Genomic DNA, 15,973 nt, shown 5'->3' with positions numbered 1-15,973 from the left:
CCACTCCCAAGACAAATGAAAACAAAATAGAAAACAAATTTTATTGAATGAACAAAAGTCTAAAAGTCTCCCATTTGTGGTTAACAAAAGCAGCAACCTACAAAACCCTGGCATTCCATGACAAATCTTTTTATGTCAAAAAATTAATCCTTGAGCAGGTATGAACATCTGTACACAGAAAGTTAGGACTGCTGAGATGTGTTAGGGCAAACAACTGGATAAATTTCAAATTAGGTGGGGGGAAAAAAAGAGGGAAAAAGAAGCTGCACACGGACACCTGAAAAAGTTTGAATTGTTTGCTGGCAGAGAGGTATATCATCAGGGCTGCCAGCAGTTTTCGGCACTTGCATCCCCTTCATACAAAATGAAGGGAGCAGCAGAAAAACAACAGCTTTTAAGAATGAACAAGGAAAAGAACTGCCAACAGAACACAGTGTTCAGCTAGCTCCTTTGGCTAATGGTAAATGCAGCTTTTTAATACTGAATTTCACAAGTGTGTCTTAAGCAAGTCCGTGCCCTCAAGAGGCTCCAGGATAAGAATTCAGCCACTGTGCCCATAGAGCAAAAGCAATAAAGGTTTGTCCTGGAACTTTCCCTACCAAGGCGATTCCTCTCAGTCTAAAACAGGCATCCATCTAAGGGAAAAGAAACTTGAGACCTGCTTGACAAAATATGATCATCTGACTGACAGAGGTCTACTGGGAACTAAAATAAGAATGTACATTCACTTGGTAAATCTAACAAAGTTTTCTAATATATGTGATTTTTTTCCTTTTCACTGGATATGAGCAGCCTTAATAAAATGGAGTGGAAGGCAATGTTACTTTTATCCTTACACCATTTGCAGAATAACCCTTTTTATAAAGTCCTATCATAATTTCATGCTTTTGAATACTAAGTATTTTCAATGAAGTCTGTTTATTACATTGACTAATTTCAATCTGTTCTTTTGTTTTCACAGATCGGGACATAGTACAATTATTTCAAAAGAAATGATTGATTTTGCTGTCATGTGTACTTTTGATTGCAGAAGTACAGTAATCTGTGCTTATCTGTCAGTTTATACATCAGATCTCATCCACTGCAACCAAGTCATGAGATTTACTTAATAATCATGAAGCTGTACCTTATACCTTAATTTCTATTCATATGTATTCTAGGACTAATAGATCCCTAATGTTTTGATTAAAACTAACTTTAATATATCAGCCCTATTACCTAAAGTTAATTTTAATCATTTCCATCATAATCATTATAACTCTGATACCCACTGTTCCTCCTCTCACGAAGATTAGATTTCTTCCATGTAGATTCTTGATGAAAGCCAGCACTGAAAGATCGACCCAGTCGTCCATGTTGTTTCTTAGAGATATTGTCTTCACTCTCAGATTTGGAAATTCCTTGTCCTTGTGTTTGGGACTGTTTATCCTGTCTAACATTTCCAAATGGAAAATTCCAAGGACCAAATCTTTGCCAGTTAAGTCTCTGAAAGGCAATGATGCAATGAAGATTTCCTCCCACCTAATCAAAATAGAAGGTTATTTGTTAAATGCACACAAGCACATTTCTAACATACATAGGTATTCAAAATTAACACCTTGGTGGGTAACAGAATTCTTAAAAAAAAAAAACAACCAAAAAACCCACAAACCAACAAAAAATGCAACACACAAACAAAAACCAACCCACAAAACCATATCCACAAACACCAATTCTGCTCAATCAATTCTGATTGTTTCCCAGATTGAATTATTGCCTTCTTTCTCATCTAAGTTATCCTTTTTCTCTCTTACGGGCTAGTATAACTTATCTTCTGCTAGTCTTTTTCACTCTCCAGCTATTTTCATACAAATTATCTGCTCTGGTTCCTTCTCATCTTGCTGACATGGTCTTCCATAGGGTCTCCACTTTTTAAATCATCTTTTCAGTCTATTATTTTTCATAGACTGTCAATCTACAAATCAAAAATATATCCCCCACCCATGAGACAAAGCCCTATCTATAGGAAAGGAAGATTATGTATTGACAGCAATCTGCAAGAGAGACACATACATTCTTTTATGTTTGTTCCTACACAACTGTACTTTCTTGCCTGCTTACATGTAGGCCAGAAGGTCATGCACCGAAAGGACTGCTCTGTAGTTTGTCTGTAGAGTACTTCTATACTTTCTGCAGCTACATTTTAAGCCAACCAAGTTAAATATTGTGACCAAATATACTGTATATGCATTTATCCTGGTTCATCTTAGCATATACTAAGATACTGCTGTTCTGTATCTTGTCCTGCAAGTAAATATAAATTAATCTGGTATGTAAGTACCCACATCTGACTTTTCAGCTGGGATAGTTAACTTTCTCCTTAGTAGCTGGTACAGCACTTGGATTTAGTACGATAACGTTGACAACACACTGATGCTTTAGTTGTTGCTAAGTAGTGCTTACTCTAACTCAAGGACTTTCCAAGTTTCCCATGCTCTGCCCCTGAGCAGGTGCACAAGGAGCCAGGAGACAGCAGAGCCGGGACAGCTGGCCTGAACTAGCCAAGGGGATATTCCGTACCATAGAGCATCACGCTGAGTATATAAACTGGGGGGTGCTGGCCAGGGACCACTGACCACTACCTGGGGGCTAGCTGGGCTCAGGCAACAGGTGGTGAGCATATGTACTGTGCATCACTTGTTTTTTAATTTTTCCTCTCTCTTTCTCTCTCCCTTTCATTACAATTGTTGTTGCTGTTGTTATTATTTCAATAATATTTTACTTTATTTTAATCATTAAATCCTTCTTATCTCAACCTACGAGGTTCACCTTTTCCTGATGCTCCTCTCCACCCCACCAGGGGCAGCTGGTAGTGAGCAAGTGACTGCGTGGTACTTAGTTGCTAGCTGAAGTTAAACCACAACAATAACAAGTTTGTTTTGGTGAAGTTACTTTACACTGCTCTAGTATGAATAAATTTGCAAAAAATCTACCATGAATTTCCTCCCATCTTCGTAAGTTTACATTACCTTCTTTGTTTTTCGATGCTGCAGTCCTCTTTCAAGGTGTCGAATATCTAGATACTCTGGATTTTGGGTGTTTAGGTCAGTGACGATATCTGCCCACCTGTGCAGTAAGTGTATTACTACTGAGCTGGCATTTATGAAACCTCAGCACCACTAAGACTCATGTACACACACATGCAAATACAGATCTGCAGCTTTAAATAGTCTTACTAGTGATTTAAAGATAAAAAAACATGAAAAGATATAAAAGCCTCAGTATTAGAGACATCAGGCTAGACAGAACAGTGTCACTTTTAATCAAAGCATTCACAGGGAGACACCTTCCAAAATGACTTAAGAGCACCATGAGTCATTAGTCGTGTTGCTTACCAATTCATCAGTTTGTGAAACAAAGAAGCAAAGCATGGTTTAGGCAAGGAGAAACATTCGCTTTTACTTTATTAAATCCTCTTTTACCCTTTTATACTCTTTTGCTCAAATCCCTGTTTGTTTTTTCCACCCACTAAATCTTTTTTTACCAGACAGCTCTCACCATAACTCACCCCTCCATTTTATTTCTTTCCCATCTACAATAAATTATCAATTCAGTCATTCCCCATTCACTCAGCTCTTCAGATTTTCATAGTCCCTCTAGTGCAACTAAATCGAATATCCCCATATTCCAGACCACTTTAAGCCTGCACACTACCTTTTCATTTCTGCCAATGTCTAATTACCTGCTTCTCTCTAAGATGACCCTTCAAGTTCAGAAAATCCATTTCTACTCCAGCCTTTGCCCTCCTACCTTAAGCACAGAACTTTCTGCTGGCTCTCATTGGGACTGTAGTAGGAGGAAAAATGTCTCCACAATCAAAAACAGTATTACATAGGTTTGCATTCTATATTCAGAAACCTTTTCCTCTGCCATTTGTAGGTTATATACCACAAGACAACATGTGTAGTACACCGTTTCTCAGCAACCACATGCATAATGTGATTTTTATTTTGTTGCACTTAATCCAAAACATCCAGCTACTTACAGTTATTGAGGTAATTGTATCACTGACAAAACAAAACCAAAAAAAGAGTATCTGGGTTTTAAGTACTAGCTTAGATCTGACTAGCTACAAAACTGTCAGATAAGCACTTTCAAACAATTTTTCAAAATAATTAGAAAATGAAGAAGAAACAAAGCAGAAGTTGTGTGATTTTTTAAAAATTATTACTGCTATTTTTTCACAGCTCTTTTCCTAATATATCAAGAAAAATCACTCCATAATTAACTCTAAGAGTGGCAGAGAAGCTATTTGCTAAAACTTGTTTGGGGCACAGAATTGGTTTCTTGAGAAATACTACTCTTTTGCATTGTTCCCTCATTTCAGAAATCGATATTAAGTGTTATGAACTAGTATGTCTGAACTAGCAAAGCTGAGAAAGCTGTTATATTAATTTATCATGACAAATATAACTAATCCATGAAATTTTTACATAGCACCCTCTAGCTCTCCTAGGCTCTATGTCTAGTTTAGACACCAACTTCTTATGAGCCAGACCTCATCATAAACGTATTGTTTAATGTATAGATAAGCTAATAACACAACAGAGTACAGGCTGGACCTGCAGCTGAGCTAAAAGATCTTGGTAGCAACATAATATTCTGTGCACACCCCAGGCACAGCCTGTATATGTCCTCAACCGCAGCATAAACTCCTCCAAGGTTTGTACAGCCTGTAAGCCACAACTGGCATGACTGCAGACAGCTGAGGCATCTTCTCTTCCTGACTAACGTGAGCTATGTCACACTCAAACAAGAGAAACAGGCTTTGGCTTACGGCAGCCCACACATGATATACAATTGTAGAGCCAGCCTTGAGGTCAGGGCATGAGGTTTCTCACTAAAGCACTTGTTTCTGTCAGAACTGTAGTACATTCATTTGAAAGAACTAAGTCGTTGCTTGGTGACTTTTAGTAGAGAAATACAAATTGTTTTGAAAGAAAACATATTGGTTTATATTCTTACCAAGTAACGTACCTTTTACAGTGTATTGTTGGATGTTTTCTGCTTGGCTCTCCAATTAAGATCCAGTATTCTACTTCTTGCTGCAAGACTCGACCTCTGTTCAATAGAAGATACAATCCTAGTAAGATTTATTGTGCATACTAAAAAGAAAGAGAGAGATTAACATTCTGTTGATCTTTTTAGGATCTTCTGACATTTAAAATTCTTTCCTCAGCCAAACTAAAAAACAGCTCTTGTGCTATCAACAGTGTTTGCAATTGCATACAAGGTAACTTTTTGTTTCACGTGGCCTGGAAGCAAGATAAAACCTATTGCTTATTGTTTGGGAGAAAGACAGATCTTCATAAAAAACAGTATTACTTGGATGAGAGTATAAGATCCAAATATAAGTATTTACAAAACAATGGAAATAAGAGTTGTGGAAAGCCACACAAAGGTGGAACAAACATCTTCCTCCCTACCTGTGATGTCACTACAGAGTCACAAAAGAGCCTCTTCCAATATTTTTAAACTATACCCCAGCTGACAGCTGTTACTAACAGCTGCAGGGTAACCTGTATGAAAGCTACTGGCAACTTCAGCTGCTTCCTCCTAAGTATCCAATACCACATATCAAAAATCAAAACCCTCAACCAACACTGGTTTACATTTTTCACAACTTCCAAGAAACTCAAAGCCCGCAGTAACCTTGTCAGGGAAACTCTGTGACATACATCAGGGCAGACTGTAAGATACAGAGAATTGTTCTGTGACTTCCTGTGTATAATCATCCAATGAAAAATTACTTCAGTTTCAACTGTGACAAAACCTGAAATTTTTATGCCTAAGGTATTAGGCAGCATATATGCTTGCAATAATTTGTTTACTTACTAAAAATCCTTGTAAAATAACAATGTATGCCATCATTGTACAGATGGGAAACCAAGACACAGGATAAAATGACTTACCTAAAGTCACACTGGAAGTCTGTGGTTGAACTGGGAACTGAACCCAGGTCTCCCGAGTCCAAATCCAGCAACCTAAGATCATACAGGAAGTCTGTAGGTGACCTAAGAACTGTCTCCTAAACTCAGCCTAGCAACTTATCTACCCATTTCTTTTGGAACTTAAATGTTTCTTAGCTTAATTTTTTTAAAAAGAATAACATTCCTTTGCAACTAGAATGCAAAATAGGTAAACAAGAACTGCAGCAGAATCCATTGACACTGCTTCTGGAACCAAACACATTTTTTGTCAGTAAGGTTATTAGAAGAAACAAAGAGCACAGGATGCTCTTCCAGTCTGACCTCCAGCCTAAAACAAGACTCTAAAAGCTCCTTGAATTCATTATTTCACGTTACATTGTTAGAAGAGATCTGCTGTTAGGACAAAAATCTGATAGTGACTTAACACCACTAGTGACTGAGAATCCATTTCAACCATGGTTAAAGTTGTGAAATTGTCGTTCTCACTCATTACTACGCAATAAAAACTCAAACTAGCTATAAGGAATGTTAAGTTTCCACACACTGAACCATATTATTTTTCAAACTGCATTTTCGATCTAGTAAACGATTTTTTTTTTCTTTCCTCTTCCTGTGCAGATTCTTAGTAACCAACCAAGCAAGCCATTAACCTTTTGGTAAACTTAAGCAGACTGATGCATTGGACTTTTCTTTGGGGGTGTATTTTCCACACTCTTCTCACACACATGGCATGTCAGTGAATGCAGTCTTAATAAAACACTTCCGTATTCTTCTGTTCATATACTAAAAGCTTTCATTAAACATATGGTCAGACCCACAAGATTCAGGTGATTATGCTTTATTACCTCCAAACAATTACCATTTTGAACTCTAAAAGCAGAGCTAGCATTCTCCATTCCTCGATGTTGACTCCACATCTTCAACACAGTCAAAGGCAGACTGCTTAGGAAGCAAAGTGCAGAACTGAGGCTCACCCTACAGCAGTGACCTACTTTTTTTCATTGTTTAGCATCCCCCACTATTGGTATCTGCCAATTTTGTCAGGGACTGTCATCTTATGCTCAATGGTAATACTAATAAATACTGACCAACAGTTGAACCTCGAGAAAGTCCAACAGAAACCTCTAATGTGTACTGTGCTTGCAACTACTTTGGGAGAGGAAAACCAGTCTAATTTAATACGGTTCTGTGAATGAGGTAAAACAAATTACTCTAAGCATATGATACAGCAGCAAGTTACACTCCTTACAAAAGCTAAGATAAATTGCCTCAAGTTTATGAAATTTTTCAAACTTAAAACTTGTGGTTTTAATGCAAGACCCTCCCTAAACTCAGTATGAATATCAATGCTATTATCCTCTTTTAAAACCTGTATTTAGTTGAAATTTATATGAACTATTCCATTATTTTACCCTGAGTAATATCACCCTGATAAATCTGAAATTATTCAGGCAGTTTATTTTCATTCTAAAATGACTGGCATATTACATTTCTCCTGGTCTTTGAGAAGTGCTCCAGCATTCCAAGTGTTGTTTAAAAAAGCCAAACATACTGTGATAGTCCAGAGATCATTTTTAGCTTGTCTCCCCCCTCCCCCCCCCAACCCAATGCAATTCTTAGTAACAAATTATTTGGATATCTTTACTTTCTAAACCTTATATTCCAGTAGTTGCAGTTTATCATTATTAGTCAACACTGAAAAAAAAGTACATCATCATCCTGCAATACCTACACATCCCCTGTTCTCACCATACACAAACACCAGTTTCTGTAAGTGCAGACTTCATCATGTCCACTTTGTAATGCATTAGCATCACTGTAGGCTTTTTGCTTCCAGTTTATTAAGAAAAATCCCGACACACACACACACAACTTTGTTTCCCCCCAGGTTCTCTGGCAACAAGCGCCCCCCATAACTAGCTGGCCTTTTACTGTTTTTCCTTGAAAAACACCTAGCTTTTTTTCCAGCCACATGGTTATATTTTTCAGACTAGTTACCTTCACTTGTCCTTCAGGTAAGTAACTACCCTCTCTACATACCTGCCTAAAATGTCTTCAAACAATTTCTCAAACAGAAAACTATGAATGGTACTAAGTTCTCTCAGTCTTATCTGCTTAGTTGTGTTTAAGTCAATCCTTTCAAATCACACAGTAGTGTTTTGCTAGTTCGGACATAAATGCTTTTACAACACACACTGAGATGTTATTTACAGAGAAAAATGGTATCAACTTGCAGCAAATTTTTCTGAATGTTTCCTCCTCCACTAAAATAAACATCAATACAGTATCTTACCTATAGGCTTTACTAGCTTTTACTGGGGTCGCTTCAAATCCAATTGGGCAAAAATAATGGTTTTGGCAATGGTAGATGTAGGCCATTGATTCATCTTTCAGTCCACGTGTTAGCTTCGCAAGGGCCCCGGCAGCTACAAAGAAAGATGAGGTTATAGGCAAGAGTGCTTTGGATCCTGCATAACGCATTCAGGAAAAAAAAAAAAAAAAAAGACCAAAAAAAAGACCTATTTAATAGCATAAAATAGTTACACTGCTTTTTAAAAATCAGAGGGCATGACCTGAAAGTCACGCACAAAACACAGTTTTGACTTCAAACTTCTTCCTATTTAATTTCCTGTCTGGTATAAAAAAAATAACATCTGTCACACAGCCTGTACTAGAGAAATGCAATACAAAGTATGCAGTGTATTTAGATCAAAGACATATTAAAAATTACTTTTCTGGAAAAAAAAAAAAACCACAACAAAAACACAAACAAAAAAAGAACCAAAAGTATCTCTTAACCTAGGAAATACAGACTGCAACACAATGCAGTCCCATTGCCCCATGTCAGATGTAGCAAACATCAGTGAATCTACTGAAATTCCTTAAAGCTTTCAAATGGTTTGGTATGAAGCTTCTTGGAGCTTCCTAGTCTCAGCAACATTCTGCATTTGAGCATACAGTACCCTGTAATGTGATTGCAGTGCTCAGTTTCAGGAAAAACTAGAAAAGGCACTGAAACATGACAGAATTCTCAAATGGGATACCAAGAACAAAAAAATTATTTCCACTTTAATAATCTCCGCCAAAGCTCTTCAGCATGGTTTTATCCTTTTAAAGAACCTTCCAGTTAGAAAATAATTAGCCACACTATACCAAAGGCTAATAAACTGTGTATGAAAGTGTAATTTTTCTTAGGTAGCACACTTGAAAGTAGACATAAAGGTGCAGCTTCATAAGCTAATTGAGAATAATCACCTAACTTTTAGAGAAAGATGTTAACTAAAGTCAGGGAGAATGGATGAGGTCACTAACTTTAAGATTTGATTTTTTGGAAGTGTAAAACATTTATTAAAGCCATTAATACTTCTGTGCTGTACATTCTGAATTTTTTATACAACACAGATTTCTAAAATGCTGAAATAAAAATGTGTTGCTACCCCCGTGTATTACAATAAGCACATCTTCCAGGACACTAACAGAGAACTGGAATGCACTGTCCTGGATACCTTAAAATTCCAGTTCTGTGACAGCAGAATATACAGCACAGTATATATTTTATCAAAATAGAAGTACAAATGGAAGTTTTAACAAAAAAAAAAAAAAAAAAAAAAAAAAAGAGAACCAGAAAAATCAGGCACCTTGGAGCTATTTGATAGCTTATGTTAAACTAGAAGTACTACTTAACAGAATTTGTCCTATTAAATGTTACACATCGCAGCACTTTTCAGTTTATATAATGCAAGAAGAATGCTTTAGGATTAGCAACATACCAGTTTCTCCAGCTGTCTTGTTCTTTCCATGAGGTTTATACAGAACATATGAGCATCCCTTGATATGGAAGTGATCATTTATTTGCCTGAACCATCTGAAACGATAAGTTTAAAGACTGTAGTAACTCAAGAGTTATTAAATGAAATTTTATTTCCTCCCACTTATCCTCTGCTTGCCAGTTTAGAAAAAAAAAAGTCTCAGTATGCTACTAAGTACCTACCACACTAGTACATAGATTGTAAATGACCATGATATCCTAATACAAACAAAACTCAACATACCCTAGAGAGATAAATAAATATGCAGAGCCTTTTCCTTCATTTTGCTTTACAGATTCGTAGTAACCAAAGGGCTGGATGTGAAATGCTGGTCCTATTGTGTTCAGTCCTGTCACCTCTAACTTTCAGTTACTCAGCTTTTAGAAAGACACTTAAATTCTGAGGTGCCAAACTTCAACCATGATTTCTAAGCTACATGAACGGAATCTTCTAAGACACCAGAAGCAGGAGCCTTCAAGTGAGACTTTCTGCATACCATGTGAGGCTTCTGTCACATAAGTGTCACAATGCGCCCAAGCATTACAGGAGTCCCATACTGCAACTCTTCACAGCAGCAGTACTTAGGACAGGTCTGCAACTTTTCCACATTAGAATTTTAGAAATTCTAGAAAAAAAAATCTACGAAAAAACAAATTTTAGAAACAATTCCTCAAGATCAGGAAACAGCAGAGCAGAAGTGAAACAGAATTTGAAAGTGCAACTGTTCTGTGACTCCAGCCCTGTCTTTTTGGCTTTTTTTTATCCCTCCTCCTCCTGAACAGCTCCATTGCAGCAAAGGTGCAGCACTCACTGTCTCATTTTCAATTCTTAAATATTTTTTTACATAAAGCTACTAGTATATCAATTGCCTTTTCACGTTGTTTCAGTGACATTAACAAGGAGTTAACATGCATATTCAAAAACAAAAAAATGAGGCTGAAGAAAAAATTTCCTAACCAGGAGACTGGATTCATTAGAGTATTATACAACCATTAAACAAACTGAGCCAAACATCAAACAGAATTTCATGTTCAGCTGATCTGTGTAGCAACATCACACTACAAAACCGCTAATGGAAAAAACTCTTTGAAAAGTTCCTTTGGGCACTATTAAGAGTACACAGGTATGCTTCATTATTCTAAAACTTAAGAAGACTAACTTGTATCATCCACCTTTTTTTTTTTTTTCCAATAAATGAACTACTGCTGTATTTTTAAACATTCAATCTTTTAGCTCTATGCTATTTTTGCATACATTAACAATTTAGCTGCATCAAAAGAACTAAACGTACCTCATTAAGGTTGTATTTCCAGTGAATGGACCAAACCTAATCTCCTCAAACGGGGGCTGAAAGCCCAGTATATGCAAAGCTTCTTCTTGGGTAATAGGTGGTAAACTGGGAGAGGAAAAAAATGTATTGTTTAATAAAGTAATTAACAAAATATTTTAGACTTTTCAGAGGCAAAGCTGTCTATGTGTGACTTACCTTCCAGCTCCCAGCATACTATATAAGAAATTCCAGCAAGACACTAAGGATGAAATTCCACAAGAAGTCTTGTATTGAGGTCGACTAACACAATACCTAAAACAAACAAAACCACAAACACAGTAGTAAGCATTCTTGATTTAGTTACAGGAGCAATCTCCACTACTTTTCTGTGTGTCAGGTCACTGAAATTTTTATTTCACACTGAAAGTTTTTATGTCACTTGTATTAATTAAAAAAAAAAAAGAGGAATAAATATGTTAACTGATTTCTTAAAGGTTGTCAGATACTATTACCCTATTTCACACAAATCAGTCAAATTTCTAACAGCCCCATGGGGAAGTTCTGTACAAATGATCCCGTAGGATAAAATGGCTCAGTACAGAGTACCTCTTCTAACACATGAACTTGTAGTAAACCACATCTCTACCTGTTTACTAATGAATACCATTATGGGTCTCAGATTCCCTAGGCTAACTCTTAACTTTCTGATGTTATAGACAGTAAGATAGATGCATTGAATTAAGCGAATTTAGTGAACCATATTTATATGATATAGATTATACAGCACTGACAGATTCTGATTGAAGTATTTCCCAGTGAAAAGAAAAATCAGGAGTAAGACATATCAGTACGATGTTTAAGGTTACTTTTTGCCTGACCATGCTAATGAACCTGCATTTTTTTAAAGCAATGAATCCCCACATAAATATTTTCCTTACTGAAAGAAAAAAATATTTAGAAAGTAAAATGTTTTTAGAATTTCAGTAGACAGGGATAGTGTGAGATGTAGTGTATTGATGCATAATAATTTTCTAATAAAAAAATATTAAGACATTATCTGATTTGAGATAAATATAATTCATAAATATTACCATCTCCGGAGGTCCAACACTTTCCTTTCCTTCACGTCTTCAAGAGCAGAACGCTGAGGACACTCCCTGTATTGTTTGCTTTTTTTGTCTATGGATTTTTTCTTTGTCACTTGTTTCTTCATGTTGCCTGCAAAACAGATTTCAGAAACAAACGAATGCCTAGTCTACCTTTCTTACCTTTCTTCTTAAATATCTTTAGCAATAGCATACACCTTAAATAGAGCCATTGATTGTGTTAGTAAGTGCAAACTAAACATTAATTGGAGGAAAAAGTTCAAACACATGATCAAGATTGTCAACAGGTTTGTAAGGCTGCCATTAGCTCCGTAAACAACATTGTGTTTAGATCCTTAATAGAATTAACGCTGACCTGCCTGACTTTTTAGAGACAGCAGTCAATCTGATTATTCTAATATGTTAAATCAGTCGTCCCAGAAACAGACTCTCAGACCAGCATGGACTTCCCATCTCCAAACATTAAATGCACAGGGAAATAGAATGAAATGCTTGTCTTTCATAGCCAAGCTCTGTGAGCCCAGCTACACTTCCTGATGAAAACTTACATACAAATCCAACAAGAATAGTATACCCCTAAGGTCTTTTCCTCTTTGTAAGTGACTGAGGCAGTGGAGAAGAAAAGTTGGACCGCATGCTAGAGCGGAAGCATTTCTGTCCCATTTTGAAGCCATCATATCCAAATGAAATATACCACATATATTTTAGCAAAAATGACCACCCTGTAAGGTATTATAATTTGTTTCTTATATTTATTTAAGGACACTACATGTACACATGAAAAGGCAATGGCAACTTGCCAAAAACATGTTTTTAAGTTTTGATAAACCAGTTTCATACTAAGGTGGAGAAAAGAGCACTCTGAGTAGCTAGCCAAGCCACCAAGAAAAAGAAACCCGCAGCCTGCTCTAGACAAACAGAGGGATTACAGGACAAAGAAAACCAACTGTGTAAGCAAGTGCTTGATTCACTGTTGCCATCTGTGACTAGGCACAGAAAGAACACAGGAGACAGAAAATAAGCCAGTTTTAATGAAATGGGCTCCCCAACACTGTATACCTATAGCAAATCATGATAAATACAATTCTGTTATGGAAACCAACTGCTTTCCTAGGTAACTGATTATTTCATTTACTTTTTGTCATAAACAAATTTCAAAATACATCTCTGAAGAACCTCAAAACATTTCTGCAAGTGACAAACCTGTACTTAACAGGTAAAAGGAATCACTGCACAATGCACTAGGTCCTACTAAAAGAAAAGAGAAAAACAACCCAAAAACCCAAGTGAAAAAAACCAACAAACAAACCCCAAACCAGAAACCACCCCAAACAATACCCAACAAAACCACACACAGTAAAGCAGAAGCCAGTCTTGTTTTAGAGCCACTTCCCTGGTCAGCTCCACTTAACTTTCACTGCTCCTATGCCACTCCCTCCTTTCCCAATGTGCAGATGGTTTGAAATGACATACGGGTTCTTCTACAAAACTTCCTCAAGAGATACGTGTGCTGACCAGCCCCCTCCACAGACAATTTGTAAATATGAAGCTTTTTCCTACCACACCATCAAATCTTCACCACCTCACCTGCTTTGTTCTTCAGATTTGTGGTCACACCATTGAACTCTGACTTGTCAATTTCCCATGCCAGTGGAAGCTTTCCAAGATCACCAGGCAAGCTTTCCAAGTTACCATCTTCACTGTAGATTATCTCTGAAGCACCAGTTTGAATGCCAAGTAAGCTAGGCGTGTTATTTCCAACGTTTAAGGCAGCACTGCCTGACAGGCAGGCACTAACTGAAGCACTTGGGCTTTTACAAATAGATGTTACTCTGTTTAAAAAAGCATAGTCTGAGCAGACGGTATAAAATTTCTCTCGTGTATGAGTCACAGGGCATCCCCATGGATAATGCCCATCTCCCCTCGACACCAAGGACACAGTGGAGGCGCCTGACATGCAGTATGGCCTCACAGGATCATGAAGAGAGGCTTCTGGGGATTCTTTCCCAGGTTTGTTTTCAGTGTTTCCATTATTTCGAGAACCATTCTCCTTTTCATCTTCTGAAATGGTAGGCATTGAACGATACTGAAAGAGTATTATACAGTTAAGAATATTTTTTCTTTGTTTTCACTACAACAGAGTTTGTGTCTTTCCCTCCATTGCTTCTGCAAGGTATTGATGAGGTACCTGAAAGAAAATGAGAATTTGGTACAAGTGTCTCAATCAACATAAAATATACACAAAGCTTATCTTTGAAATCATATCCAATAAATGCTGAAATGCCCTTCAAGATACATCACAACATACACTCTGTCTTTTCCCAAGCACCTCTAGAGTTCTACAAATGGTGCTTTTTATTATTTGTGAGGTGGCAACAGCATATGCCATAGTGATACCATGATAATTACACTTGTGAACAAGCACACTAATCAAAAAATAATGAAAAAAAAAATAAAAGCTTCCTACATTTATGTAGTTGTGATCACTTCTATTTCTTACAGTCACAATACACTGCATATGTGGAGTACAAAGTTGACACAAATGAACAAATCACAGAAACGGCAACTTAATGTCACTAATTCTGAAGAATCCTGCGTACTTTTGCTGCAAGTGAATGTCAAGCTTACAGAAAATTACAGTAACTATTACCTCTGTTGACTGTAAATTGACAACACCACCCGCAATCTGTTTCACTGCTTTCCTCGTAGGGCTGTTAAGGGTTCCCTTTTATTTTCCTGCGCCTCCTATTCTTTAAGACATGAAAAAAAAAAAAGCAGCTTTTGTTTACAGTAGCTAAAAACTACCAAGAAACCCCCAAATTTAGAAGGCTGGCTTGCTTTTAACGCTCTTCTTTAAAAAGCAAATTGACAGTATGTGTTATCTGTCATCTCAGCAGCTGGGACGTCTGCGGGAGAAGGCGCATTCCGCGGATGGGAGCCCTGCCACGCAGGAGGCGGGGGGAGGCGGGGGCTCCGCCGGAGGGCCGACCCCCGCAACACCGGCTGCTGGGCCCCGGCCCGACCCAGCCGCGCAGGAGCCTGCCTCTGCCAGAAGCGGCTCTCGCACCCCAACACATGCGGGGCGCTACTCGGGAGGTCACCGGGGAACGGGGCAGCCCTGCCCGCGTGCGGCTGCTGCCTGCAACGACCGCGGCCCCGGCCCGGCCCCGGCACAGCCCCCCCTCGGGGCGGGGGGCGCCCGGGCCAGCGCCGGGAGGGGCGGGAGGGCCGCGGCGCCGCCAATCGGGACCGCGGAGCGGCTCTGCGGCCCCGCCCCCCGCGCCGCCGCCGGTCGGTTCCAGAGTGAACGGCCCCGGGGTGGGGGGCAGGGGTCGCCGGGAAGGTGGGCCCGTACCCTTCCTCGGCGCCTGTGAGGGCCGGCGGCGCCCGGCGCTGGGGACAGAGGGGAAGGGCGGCTGCTCGGCGCCGCAACCCGCGCTCCCGGCCCGTTACCTGCGCGGCGCCCGCCCGCCCGCCTGCCTCGCCTCCCCCGGCCGCGGCGGAGCGGGGACGCGAGCGCGCCGGAAACAGACACGGCGCGCGGGGGGAAGGGCGCCGCAGGCTCACCTGCGCCCCCGCCGCCCCCCGCCTCCTCAGAGCCGCCGCTGGCCGGCACCAACTCCCGCAGTCGGCCGGGGGGAGGTGCGGGGCTGCCTGGCGGTGGCGGCGGCCGCCCTCTCCTTGCAGGCCCCCACGGCGGCTCAGAGGAGCCAGCTGCCCGTCTCCCGGCTGGGCCGCGGCGCCTCGGAGAGGCACCTCTTTAGCCGCGTCCCCCCCGCACGCGCCCTCATGGTCTCGTCCGCCGCTGCCCCGCGGGCG

The 15,973-nt window shown here is 39.4% G+C and overlaps 1 protein-coding gene across 6 annotated transcripts; it reads right to left on the bottom strand.

The window, feature by feature from the left end:
- Positions 1-16: 16 nt before the first annotated feature.
- BIVM (basic, immunoglobulin-like variable motif containing) lies at positions 17-15,886 on the bottom strand. 6 transcript variants are annotated; one of them, XM_080375663.1, is made up of 12 exons: positions 15,722-15,886; positions 14,805-14,904; positions 13,742-14,342; positions 12,140-12,266; positions 11,265-11,360; positions 11,070-11,174; positions 9,740-9,834; positions 8,263-8,395; positions 5,952-6,023; positions 5,017-5,100; positions 3,009-3,105; positions 17-1,521 (listed from the first exon to the last, which is right to left on the bottom strand). In XM_080375663.1, the coding sequence occupies exons 3-12, from the start codon at positions 14,229-14,231 to the stop codon at positions 1,231-1,233; spliced, it is 1,590 nt and encodes a 529-aa protein (XP_080231789.1). In that variant the 5' UTR covers positions 14,232-14,342; positions 14,805-14,904; positions 15,722-15,886; the 3' UTR covers positions 17-1,230. The 6 variants fall into 6 exon arrangements, with proteins under 6 accessions (XP_080231789.1, XP_080231788.1, XP_080231785.1 ...); XM_080375662.1 differs by having other exon boundaries at positions 14,805-14,899; XM_080375659.1 differs by having other exon boundaries at positions 14,805-14,899; positions 15,608-15,731.
- Between the last annotated feature and the right edge of the window lie 87 nt (positions 15,887-15,973).

Source organism: Falco punctatus (genome assembly GCF_963210335.1).
Source record: "Falco punctatus genome assembly, chromosome: 2".
Taxonomy (NCBI): domain Eukaryota; kingdom Metazoa; phylum Chordata; class Aves; order Falconiformes; family Falconidae; genus Falco; species Falco punctatus.
Note: the sequence above shows the minus strand (reverse complement) of the source record. Positions and strands in the feature narration are given on the sequence as shown.